We start from the raw sequence: 13,830 nt of genomic DNA on the forward strand, positions 1-13,830 counted from the left end.
TATTTACAGAGATCATCAAAGTTACTGAACATTTCCAAATAGGGCAGAGTTTGGAAGACGCCTAATTCAATAAGCCACATATAAATTTAGTAACAACCTTGTTTCCTATGCACTTGAATCTTAAAGACATAGTATAAAAGCCATGTTGTTAAACTTTAGTTTAATGAATAAACCTGCATTGGGCTGTCTTGTTCAATGTAATAAAAATCATTGGTTTACACACCAGTGTGGCTGAGTTTCCACAGTATGCAAAAACCATATAAGCCACTTCACAGATATTTTACTTAAGTTCTGGAGACAAAAACATACAGCTGAAAAGGGTCTATTCATAAGGTGGCATAAGGTGAGGGAAAATATTTATCATTCTGGCTCGGGGACAAGTTGAGGTACTTGTTAGGTTAAAAATTCATTTCCAGAGTTGATCAACTAATTTATAGATCTTGTCTCAAGTCTGACAGTAGCAAATTGTGGAAGACCCCTTTAAATAGTTAATAAACATATGCAGTGTGGATGGCAACAGTATGGAAATTGTTTGCCACTGCCTAACCTACCAGGCCTAAACTTTGTTTGGCTACTGGATACAGATGTTGGTAGTCAAGCGACGCCAGTAGCTTAGGCAGTTAGACAGAACCAATTAACTTTTCCTTGATTTCTAAAATAGTAACAAAGTCAATTTGGTAGTTTTCCCATAGCTATTAATGTCTAAATTTCCAATTTTTCAGAAAATTGTGTACAGCTGTCCCAAGATTACCCTCCAATCTCTAAGCTAACTTTCAGAAATAGACAGTATATTATTTATTCTTTAACAAACATGCAAACAAATATTTCTTGATTTGTGCCATAAATATTAAAGCAGCTTTCTCTCATATGGTACCGTCCATGTTAATTGTCTGAGGAGAACTAGATTGGTGTACAGTCTTATGTAGAACATAGGTTAACCAAAAATTGAACAAGACAAATATTAAATGGATGGGTTAGTAAACTGAATTTCAGTCCATGTTGTCATTTTGCCTTAAAATTTATGAAAATAATCATCTGTTTTTTAACCAGTGAATTTTATTGAGTTATCAATCCTGTTGGACTTGAGAGTTTGTCCTGGCAAGCACACAAGGGGCATTATGGAATAGCATTTTTTAAATTTAATCATTAATCTTTGATTGTATACTCACTTCTCTAAGAGGACCCCTTGATGAATTTAATGCAATGTAACTCCAAGGACACATAGGAAATGCACTATAAGTCTATTAATTCCACTAGGAAGGAAATAATTAACACCAATTCCAGAGCTTGTAGGATTTCCCCCTATTCTGGGAGTGGTAATAATAACATTTTGGATGTTGAAGATTGAGTGTCATTCCTAGCACTTCCTAAAAACACCTCTTGATAATCTCCTACCATTAAACCTACATTAGCTATCCAGACTTTTAACACATCATACTCAGTGGCTAAGATGCTGAGCTTGTCAATCGAAAGGTCAGCAGTTCAGCGGTTCGAATCTCTAGTGCTGTGTAACGGGGTGAGCTCCCGTTACTTGTCCCAGCTTCTGCCAACCTAGCAGTTCGAAAGCATGTAAAAAAAAATGCAAGTAGAAAAATAGGAACTACCTTTGGTGGGAAGGTAACTGCATTCCGTGCACCTTTGCCATTTAGTCATGCCGGCCACATGACCACGGAGATGTCTTCGGACAGCGCTAGCTCTTCGGCTTTGAAACGGAGATGAGCACCATCCCCTAGAGTCGGGAACGACTAGCACATACGTGCGAGGGGAACCTTTACCTTTACAGTTATAACCTGTACATTTTTAAGACGGTAACAGTCTTAACTTAAGGGGTTTATATTTCAGTAGGCTTCACATTAAAAAAACATTTTCTGACCAGGTGGACTTGCTTTCTATACAGAAGTTGTGGGGTACCTAGATGTCTCTGCCTTTGCAATATTTTTCCATGGTTTCTTCCTTCTTTCTTCTCACAGCAGAGTCAAGGGAAGGAAGATGGGAAAGATGCATGGTGCATTGTGATTGTAAGAGGTCTAGCAGCTTTCTACCTGGAAGAGTAATGTCTGATATAAGAAGGGCCTTGTGACTTTTAAGGTCACTTCGTGGGAACTACTTGTAATGTTTTTTTACTTTAAATTAAACAGCATCACATATGCCTTTGACAGAAGTTTGATCACATTTAGCTCCTGTAGATTTTCTGGGGACCTTTTAACAAACAAACACTCCCTGAATTTTGACAGAAATTGGGAGAGGGTCATCTTTGAAATGGAACTAAGTTTGCCTTGCAGTACTTCACTGCTTAATATGGCAGAGCAACCGCCATACAAACAACTGTCAGAGCTAAAGCGTATGCTTCTGCTTAGCCAAACAAACAGCTGGGTAACTATGCTTTGAAGAGGCTGTTTCCATATCAGGCCAGGGGATCTGTTTTACATCAGGGCAAAGCTGCTGTTCTGGCATTGCTAAAACATAGTGCATGGCCGTTTTTTTAGAACGGTACTGTGTGGGAATAGCTGTTACTGCTAAACCTGCTTAACGAAGATTCCTTTTTTGTTTAACTTTTAGTTGTTTCTTACATTCAGTGGCTCTTAGGTAGATCTAATAAATAGTACCTCAGTGTTCGGACAGCAAATCAAATAAATTACAGTAACTGCTCTTCTGAAAATGGTTGAAAGGGTTACTATAGGCATACAATCCTATGCATTTGGACTTTTTAATCCAGTCCAATATAGTTTTCTTAATCCTTGTTACATTCCTAGAACTCCATTCAGGAATAAGTAAAATTATTTCATAACTATGATGGGCATAATACTTAACCTCACCATCTAATTCATGTCCATTTAAAAATACAAGGCTTTCCATTTCTTTTCCTGATCAGTTGTAGTTAGAAAATTTACAACACAAGCACATCCTTTATGTAGAATTTCATTCTTTGAGTTATCTTGGGTTTAATAACTTAAGAGAGTTTCATGATTTATGTTCATTGTCTTTAGTATAGTAAATAGTACTTCTTTTCCAGTCATTAAGGATGACACATAAAAACAGGTTGGGTCCCAAATTAGGTATTTCTTGGTTATTTTAAAGACAGGAAGAATAATTGAGAATTTACTTTTTGGATGGCAATGAATCATTTCCTTCACTTCCTGAATGTGGAAGACACAAGGTTGTTAAATATGGGAAAGTACAATTTTTGAAATGCTGAATAATTTATAATACTAAATCCTTCGGAGAAAAAATAATAAGTCCTGGATATAAATGAAGAGACAAAATAAACTTTACATTTTGTCTTTAATTAGTTCTGTTAATTACAAATTTTGGTTTGTGGATGGATTGATGCAAATCCCATACTATATGGCACAAAATAGCCTTTGTTCTTTGATAATATTTATTAGATAGTTCAATAAATGTAAACCACTTAACCTGTACCATAGCGATAAAATGCTGAATTAATGATAACTGAAGCAAAATATAAGTCTCAGTCTGCAGGGAAGGCAAAATAGCTTTATATAAGTCCAATACATTTTAATTTAGAATAACAGTTCCAGATTATCTGGATATGGAATAAGAATGCATAGAAACCAAAGTATTATCAGAGGCAGTAGCCTGGACTTGCACAAGATTGAAGGATTCATGGCCATCATATCTGCACTACCAGGGGTGGGTTCTAAAATTTTTTACTACCGGTTCTGTGGGCGTGGCTTATTTTGTGGGTGTGGCTTAGTGAGGGGGTAATGTGACTGAGTGGGCGTGGCCAACTTTTTTTTTTTTTACTTTTAAAAGCATTTTTTCTACAACCTTAAGAGGTTGCAGAAAACAATGCTTTGAAAAGCCTCTGCCGATCAGGCAACTCAGCTGAGATCGTCAGAGGCTTTTCAAAGCATTTTTTTTACCTCTTCGGCTGAAGAGGTTGCAGAAAACAATGCTTTGAAAAGCCTCTGATGTTCCCAGCTGAGCCGTGGAATCATCAAAGGCTTTTTTTTTTACTTTTAAAAGCATTTTTTCTGCCAAAGAGATTGTAGAAAAAATGCTTTTAAAAGTTTTAAAAAAAAGCCTCTGATGAGGTGGGCGGGGTAAGTGAGCGGGGCGTGGCCAGCCAATGTTATTAAAGGTTCTCGGAAGTACTACAAATTTTTACTACCGGTTCTTGCGAACCGGTGCGAACCGGGAGCAACCCACCACTGTGCACTACCCTCCCCTTCAGCTACCATTCTATAAATGCTTAGTTGTTTTTCATGAAGACCAAGTCCAAGTATGATCAAGTCCCAAGTGATCAATTCAACATAAACATTTTGTAAGAATTATTGTGCTGCACTCATAGGTTGCCAAGAGGTTCCCCCCCCCCCCTTTTTTTTTTTTTTTACTTTTAGTATATTGGAACCCTGAAAAATGTTGGCATTTTAATAGAATCATGATTGTCATTGGTAAAAATTACTTTCAGTCTAAGTATAAAAAATGTTTGTGCAGCTTTTTCAGGTAGCTAGGCTCAATTTCGGCAAAGGGAATGCAATTCATAGTCTTTGCAGTGCAATTCATTGTATTTTTTTTCTCCATTGCCAGGGCCTTTTTTAAAGTTTCGTAGTTTCCAGAATCTTTTAAACCTTATACAGTTATGTCCCCATGATGGAAAAAGCTAAAATCTGGGTCTATTTGCACACAGAGTTTCTACAGACAGAGGGAGTGACATGTGCTCATGTGCTCTGTATTTCAGTCTCTACTGAAGTAGAGAAAAAAATTCAGTGTCTTTATTGAAAACAAAAGGGAACAGTTCCGAAAATTGGAGTCCTTCTCCCATAACTGTAACCATATTGTTCATTTTTAAATAAATGAACATAAAATTGCACTGAAGTTGGAAGCAGTATTTGGGAAGTACATCAATTTTGCCTAATAGCTGAAGAAGAGCCGTGGTGGCACAGTGGTTAGAATGCAGTACTGCAGGCTAACTCACTACTCACGCCAGGAGTTCAATCCTGACTGGCTCAAGGTTGACTCAGCCTTCCATCCTTCAGAGGACCCAAATTGTTGGGGGAAATACGCTGACTCTGTAAACCACTTAGAGAGGACTATAAAGCACTATGAAACGGTATATAAGTCTAAGTGCTATTGCTATTGTACTAGACCACGTTTGCCAAACCTTCCAAAGCAGGGGCTCCCAACTCCCAGTCCATGGACCAGTAGTCAGTGGCCTGTTGCAAACCGAGCTGCGCAAGTGGGTGAGCGCACAAACCTCCATTTGCATAAGCCATGAGCATGCATGTAAAACCATCCTATCACCACTGCCAGTCTGCAGAGCCAGAAAGATTGGGGACCTCTGCTCTACTGGTTAAGACCATATATATAAAAAAGGAGAACTTCATGCTTCTCTTATTTCCCTTTAAAAACAAATCTTGATTTCTTCGGGAGCAAAGCAGTATAGTCATAAATGACTGTTTGCTATTCCCACAACTAATAAACCCTGTATTGCAGAGATCCAGTGCTGCCACGCATCACAAACAACTCAGCAATAGGCCAGAACCAATGCAGGGTTAATGATTGTTTCTTCTGTACTGAAAAATGGGAGGGGAAGCAACAAAATTCAGTTCCAGCAACCAATCCTTTCAGGAAAGCCATGACAATAAAAATCAATATAAAGTCAAGCTGTCTGCTATGTAAATTTCATTATGCTTTTTTGCAATATATGAAACCACCTTTGTGCAAATAAACTACATTTATTTTTAAAGGAAATGTCTAAAATTTTATTTGGACACTTTGGACAAAACTCAGTAATTTTCAAACTGCCTTTCAGTTGTGGCTGTAGAAACAGTAGAACCTCCAGTCAAAAGAATTATGCCGCAGGTCTTGTTGACAAAAGAACTTGTGATGATATAAAGAAGGGGATTTGGGGTGTTTAGTCTGTCAGAGTTGGTGGGCTCAGTAGGATGAAAGCTCAATTTATCTCTGTCTGCCTAACCTTAAGCAATATTTTATATGTCCATTGGCTCAGGCATTCTGACAGGAAATGCTACCCAACTCCCAAATTCCATAGAGAAAGTGCTACAGTCAAGATAAGAGTCAGTCATATATGGATTCCAGTAAGCAATAACACAAGAAGTTACAAATAATCCATGGCTTTTAAATGTTTTGTCTTATTCTCCTAGGTGGCTGATGCTATATACCAATAACTGGAAGAACATATGAACTTTTGTTTTAAATGACAAATTAGTTCTTGGTTTAAGTACTTAGTAGATTTGAACTTGATGAAAATGTCAGACTTTTAGAAAGCAAATGTACATTTAATACTGTAGTTAAGGCACAGTATTACAATCCACAATGTGGATTTTGAATTAGTTTGTAGAACTATTATTACAGTCTGTACTAGCCTTGGTAGTACAGTGGTCTAAAGCACCCTGTCATTAAGACCAGCTGCCTGCAATTATTGCAGGTTCGAATCTCGCCAGGCTCAAGGTTGACTCAGCCTTCCATCCTTTCTAAGGTAGGTAAATTGAGGACCCAGTTTGTGGGGGCAATAAGCTGACTTTGTATAAATATACAAAAGAATGAAGGCTATTGCTTAGCGCATTGTAAGCCGCCCTGAGTCTCCGGAGAAGGGCGGCATATAAATCAAATAAAAATAAAAATAAATAAATAAACTGTGAATATTTTGAGAATGGCCTGGAAGAATTGCTTCAGATCATCCATAAAGAAATGCCACCGAGTTAAGGAGTCCACTCATTAAAGGTATTGTGGTCCTTAAACCAGCACCATCTTTTTTTTCTGGGTCACACAGGACTGAAAAAAGTTGGGCTGCTTTAATGCATAGCAAGCAGGGCCTGCACATGCATGAGGTCCCAACTGTTGGTGAATCATCCTTGATGCATGCATATCACTATTAATTTCACATAGAAGTTAGAATAATAGACCATTTCTCCCAGTGTGAAATAACTTTAGTTAGGGTTAGCATTTTAGGCAGCAAAAAATACAGATGGCCACTAGATGTCAACAAAAAATATAGTACTCAAAACTATGAGCTTTCTATATCTGAATGAGCTTTTAAACTGATGGCGCTTTCTTTCCTAAATTCCTAAGTTCTGAATTCAGCCTTCATTGTTGCAACATCTTTTCCCCTTGCTAAAGTGCTCCATTCATATTCATCACCATGAACTCAGCAATTAACAGTGTGGACAAAAATATGGTCCACCAGTTTATAGATTACAGGCCAAGTCATAACATTCAGCAGCAGCCATCAGAAATTTCAGCTTGTATCAGAATGTACATTCCTATGAAAATTAGTTTTGTGCCTAACTTTATTGCACTTTTGTCTAACCTTTCTTTCTTTCTTTTAAATAGGACTATTCCTTATCCTAGGACTGATCTTATACCCTGCTGGTTGGGGTTGTCAGAAGGCAACAAGCTATTGTGGACCTTATGCTTCAGCTTATAAACTTGGTGACTGTTCTTTAGGCTGGGCTTTCTACACTGCTATTGGTGGCACAGTCCTGACGTTCATCTGCGCAGTCTTCTCTGCCCAAGCCGAAATCGCCACCTCCAGCGACAAAGTCCAAGAGGAAATTGAAGAGGGGAAAAGTCTGATTTGCCTCCTATAACAAACACACTCTTCTCAAAAAAAAAAAAAAAAAAAAAATCTTATCTCAAAAATAATGGATTTCAAGTAGCTACTTGGACTCTTATAGGAAGAAATGAAGACATGTAAGTGTTCCGATAGTCCAACATCATAGAAGGTTGAAAGGCACTGAAGTCTACAGACAGTATTAAAAAATGTGAAGTAGTGAGAATTCTGACACATGAATATGAAGGAATGCCACAAAGCAAACCTGTTGGCTTTCCAATTTTTCTGGAAACAATTATTTCAATTTTGTCTTCACCAAGATGAATGATTATGAAGGATTTTTTTTTGAAGAATAACTTGAAATAAGTCAGGTTGTTTTTCAGTACATACATTTTAAGACAACATAATCAGGCTCCGGTGTCAAAATGGCAAGCACTACACTATTAAATTACTCCATAGCATCTGTTCAGAAAGCAGGTCATGAATATTAAAAACACATAGTATTCTGGGTTGTATGCAGTGGCACATAGAAAGAATATGTCTTAATAAAGAAGCAAGGCTTCCAGTTGAAACTAGTGAAAACAATTTTCTTTAAGCAATACTTTAAACACATTGTTCAATACATACCTGAGGCATGGAACTATAACAATTTATGAGGATAGCTTTGAAAATATAAGCTAAATTACTTTTATTTTCATTACACATAGTTCCATTATTTGATTAATTAATCTGGGTAGATATGTATAGCTATGGGGAAAGTTTAGACTGTTGTATATGATACTGAACTAAATATTTGTCTTCAAAAGAAGGTATAGGCATCCTCTGCTATTGGTCCAGTTGTAACCAAGATCACTACTGGTCATTTCCGAGTACCATCAGTTGCCTTCAAGTCCATTTCAAGCACAAATGGTCATTGTGCTCATCTAACAACAGATACCACGTGCCTAAATTGTGACCACATGTTACTGAATGCTTTTGGGACTTTTTTAGTTGCATCTATAAGATAAGTGTATTGATAATTTTTTTTTTTTCAAAAATGAGCCTTTTGCATTAGTCAAATATGTAAAAATGTTCCGAGAACGTAATGTACTGCACTGTAGTGATGGCTGTAGAAAGAGAAATGATGGGAGACCTAATGCCTAATGTTCAGATCCTCAATTTTTAGATTAGCCTTATTAACACTGGTATTTAATGTATCTTTTGATAGACAGAAATAATACATTGTAGTTTAAGTTGCCAGGATGAAATAACACATCAAACTCTGAATAGTAACTTATTTCTAGCATATCTTTTAAAATTAAATTTTGAATCTCCAGTGCAGAGGAATGTACTGTACTATCTAACTCAGGATTTTTGTGAATAGCCACTTCTTTAACCACTGCTATAAGTATTCCAAGGAGGCGTTTGTGAATTGACTGTGTACATGTACGTTTTACAACCTTGTTAATTCATTGAACACCAACACACTTCGTGAGGGCTTAATCGAACCCAAATTGCTTTTGCAGAATTGCTGTCATAATACCCCTTGGTCAGAACATGTTGTTCTCACGATACAACCATGAAAAGGAGACTGAACTGTTCACATTTAAAATAGTGAATATTGAAATTTACTAAAGAATTATGAGGACTGATCTGCAATCTGATTATAAAGTATGGTAATAAGCATGGACCCAGTATGGGTCCAAAACAACCGTACCTATTCTGGCAGATTAACTTTCCTAGTTTCAAGCGTAAAATGATATAAGCCAAATTGTGGCCTGATACTTTTTACGACCAGGTGCTTGAGAAATCCTCACTCATCAGCAATCCAAAACAGGGTTGGTGGCTGGGCTAGAGTTAACTCTAATAAAATTTTGCTTGAAGTTCTAGTATAAAATCGCACAAGAAATATCTATGCTGGAGTAATATGCAATTTATTTTCACTTGGGTACTGTAACATTTTTGTGTTGTAGAAATTACTAAGATTGGACTAGAATCAAATATTTCAAGTTAGAGTACTTTTTAGTGTCATTAATACAGGACTATTCACATACATACATTTGGAAGTACAAATGTACCATGTTTTATAGAGTAAAATTTAATTTGATACTGCCCCCACATGAATGTTGTTACATGAGTAATCCTTGTTTAACTATGATAATTGGGATTGGCAACTCTGTCACTAAGTGATGTGGACATAAAGTGTAAATGTCACATGACCACACCATTTTACAACATCAGTTGCAGCAGTTCCAGTTGCCGTCAATAAGCAAATCCTGCACAGTTAAGCACAATGTCGTGGGATCGCCATTTGCCACCTCCTGCCGGCTTCTCTGTTGACTCTGCTTGTTGGGAGCTGGCAATGAAGGTCACAAATGGCAACCACATGACCGTGAGACTCTGCAACCAAAGTAATTGCAAGCTGGGTGACAAGTGCTTAAATCACAAATGTGACCTCATGGTTAATGCCACAGCCACAACTATGAGGTAGTAAGTCTCCTTGTCCAGTGCTGCCATAACTTTGAACAGTCACCAAATGAATGGTCATTAGTCAAGGACTATCTGTAATTACTGTGACTAAGATCAAGTGTACAAATACTTCTGTCTAAACATGCACATCATTGGTAACAAGGCTCTCTTAATTAAAAATGCATAACCAGCTCTTCAGTGTTTTAAAGTTCTGCATTCTGAAAAGGCACTTTGGAAATTAGTTGAGAATAGCAGTTAAAGGAGAATAAATATTGGCCTCCTGATATGAAAATATTTTTTTTTACATTTTTCATACTCATTGCCTTTCTATTTTGCTCTTGCACAATCTCAACATGATTTTTGAACAGAAAAGTTTGAAACAGTTCAGCAGTTTTACAGCACATTTTAAAAATTAAAATCTGGGACAGTATTCTCATATTTCCTTCTTTGAATTGGCATCAAAGAAAATTTATCAGATATTTTGAACAAACAGCTTTTACAAGACAATAGCAGAAGTGATAACTTCAGATTATACAGAACATTTATTTTTTTAAAGAAAAGGTACTAATCCCAACAAAACATTACTTTGCATACTTCTCTTCAAGCATCTCCAATTTCTTTTTCCAATCCAGGTTCAAAATCTGTGTACTGATTTCATACAATGCATTCTAGTTCTCCAACATTTAATTGATTAAAAAATCACTCCAGTATATTCATTGATTGTTCAGCAAATTTAAATAAAAAATAAGTTCCAATAGAAGAGAGCAGGCTTCGTATAAGCAAACATTATTTTATACAGTCATCCAGTATTGTATAAGGGAAAATAATATAGGGTGATGTCTATGGGACATATGCATTATCTGTAAACTATCTTCAGAATTTAATCTCATACATTTGATTATTTAAGTCAACCGTATGTGTCACTTTTCCAGATCTAAACCTATTGTTTTTGTTGAGTGATAATATCCCAATACATTGTAATCCATTTTATTAGGAAAACATTACAATAAAAGTGAACCCTTATTTCATTAGAAAGACCTTTATAATTATATAAAAAGATGGGATTGCTAATAGTTTACTGTACACTTCTGTGTCTCTAATCATCAGCCTCCCTGAAGCTTCTTATTTTCAGGGTCCCTGGTGTTATGAGGCAGGAATAAAAAGGAAGGGAAACCAGGTAGAAGCAAGCAGGTAGGCAGTGGGGTGAGAGGTAAGTAAGGAAAATTCACTTTTATTTTTCTAATTCCAATGCATTAACTTTATTCTTTTTTTTTTTTGGAACACTTAGCAAATTATAGTAGTTATAACCTTAATAAAATTTCCTCTGCAAAAGTTCTGCAGCTTGCAGACCTCTTAATGTTGGAGAATCACAACTCCTTGCATCGGTCTCCTTTTTGAGAAGGATGCTAGCACTTGTAATATTCATAAACATTTGAACAAATAGGGCTACCAGGTTGGAGCTATAAAGGCAACCACAGATGTCAGATGATAGATGCAGAAAACCTGCCATTTCCGTGACCTTCCAGGTTTTTACGGTCCAGGTACAGTAGCTTGACAACAATTGATATAGCATGTGCAAGTTCTACAATATGGTATTGTATTTCTGATAGCTGGAGTAACAATGTTTTTGTATTACTGCATAGTCTGTAAATTGGAAGTGATATTTCTGGGGAAATATATGGCACAATTTTATCAGTTGAATATTCAGTATCACAACTTCAGGCTTATATGCAACATCCCACATGCCTTCTGTATTTAAATACTTAGGCCACTATATTCCCAACAAGCAAAAATGTGTGGTTTAAGAAATCTTTTGAGTGTCTCTTTTTTAATTTTTTTAAAATTAAATATATTTTACAGAGTACTATATTAACTTCACACAATGGCACATATGACTTCTTTTTAATACATATTACTTTAAATCAAGAAATGGTTGGTGATTAAACCTGTGTTCAGACAGCTCAAAATAAAACACTGTGGATAAATCATTTTATAACATTTATTGTGTTATCTTCTGTTGCAATTTTCAGATAATAATAAATTCAATTTATAATATGTATAATACGCAGTAAAGACTTTAAAACCAATTTGAAAGAGTCCAGTGGCATATCTTTGTGGAAAAGGAAAGTTACTGCAATATTATTTAACCATCACTATAAAATCTTTCTGTGGGGGAAAAAAAAGGATGTTAAAAATACAGTGAAATCTTGATTTAACAGTCCAACTGGGGGGAAGGGATGTCTGTTATTCCTAATTGTCCATTAAATCAGAATATATAATCTGTGGTGACATTATGCAAAGATATAAATTGCACATATTTTGCATTATAATACATCATTTGTGTAACCTTATTAAGCAAATGATATAAAAGTAACATAGGTATATAATGGCAATTTTATCCATAGCATCTGAAGTCTATTGCACTCAGGTCTGTTAAATCAAAACTTTACTGTATTGTAATAAGATATTTCCAAATCTTTTGAAATCTGGTTATTCCAAGCTTACTCATTTATAGCATACTGTCTCAATGTGAAAAGTATTCACATATTTAGAAACTTACGAATTGATCAACATTAAAGAGACAACAGTAAAAAGTCAGTTGATGAGCTACAGTGTGCTGTTGGGCTGCATTGCTAATTTAATTTTCTACAATATTAGTAATTCTTTTGTTTAATAAACCATAATTAACCCCTGAATGTTTGTGTCAATTTATTTCTGATTTTGTTACATTAGTATGGTAGTAATACAATGTTCTGAAAGGTGCCTGAATCAGGCAATCTGTAAAAAAAAAAGGGCAAATTTAAATTTAATTAGTTTCTGAGTACAAAAAGAAAGGGTTGTATTTGCACTGTGCCAGACTTGGTCCACAAAAGATTCTTTCATGATATGTGATGAGCTAACCAGGATACTAGATTTCTTTCTTCCAAACAAGAAGCCATTTGAAGCCAACAATCAGGCAATTCTTTGTTCAGTCATTTTCTTTCTCTGACAGCTGGTGCACACACCATCTCCAGCATATCATCAGGAGGATCACTGCTGTGCTATTTGGTCATGCTAAGCCAGAATTTATTAGAAGGTTGGTTTTGTGGGCAAATACAACCCATAAAGGTCTGTTAGAATCAAACAGAAACAACTGGACAGTGTAAATTTCATAAAAAGTTACAACTGTCTATCAAAAAATTGGGTAAATAACTATAACGGATTCACCTCTTTTTAAATGCTACATGCTAGAAAAGACAAAAGAAAGATTGTAGAATGACTCTACCAGTTCTCTAATCTTTCTCTTCATAAATTATATACAAATGACCAACGAATATACCTTATTATTCCTTTTATGATGCAGTATTCACATGAAGCTAATTACTACTATGACATAATCTTATATACCCTTGGAATCTTGCTTCCTAAAATACTTTTACTTCTTAGGTCATGTTTTCTATGATTTCCAGTGAAATGCAAACTCTGCATCAATACAGGAAGTTTGTGGTTAATTATTATATAGAAGAGAAGCCAGTAAGTGCAATAATTAAATAATTTCCATTGCATTTTGATAATCAAAGGAACTCAATACATGAAATACATTTATTCTAAAAAAGCACTTTAAAAAGTTTTCATTAAACACTGAAAATGAAACAAGCTATTATTTAGAACTATTCTAGAAACCCTGAAAGAAACTTACAGTATTACAACACAGCCTAGGAGCCTTAATGTACTCTACTGAAAATTACATTTTACATTTTTAATGTCACTTTGCAAGCTATAAATACTTGCTTTTAAAAAAATGAATTGAACATCACAAAATGGAGTATGTTTTTCATTGACTTCTTATTGGCCATGTATAGCTA

General features: G+C 35.6%; 1 protein-coding gene across 2 annotated transcripts in view; it reads left to right on the top strand.

Moving 5' to 3' along the window:
- LHFPL2 (LHFPL tetraspan subfamily member 2) overlaps positions 1-12,681 on the top strand; it is a 113,361-nt gene extending 100,680 nt beyond the window's left edge. For both annotated transcript variants that reach the window (XM_034441069.3, XM_087885762.1), the window contains one exon: positions 7,318-12,681. In XM_034441069.3, the coding sequence (XP_034296960.1) occupies positions 7,318-7,574 (257 nt within the window). In that variant the 3' untranslated portion in view covers positions 7,575-12,681. The remainder of the gene's footprint in view (positions 1-7,317) is intronic.
- The last annotated feature ends 1,149 nt before the right edge of the window (positions 12,682-13,830 follow it).

The sequence above is a fragment of the Pantherophis guttatus genome, chromosome 2, assembly GCF_059756535.1.
Source record: "Pantherophis guttatus breed Tessera chromosome 2, ASM5975653v1, whole genome shotgun sequence".
NCBI classification, from domain to species: Eukaryota; Metazoa; Chordata; class Lepidosauria; order Squamata; family Colubridae; genus Pantherophis; species Pantherophis guttatus.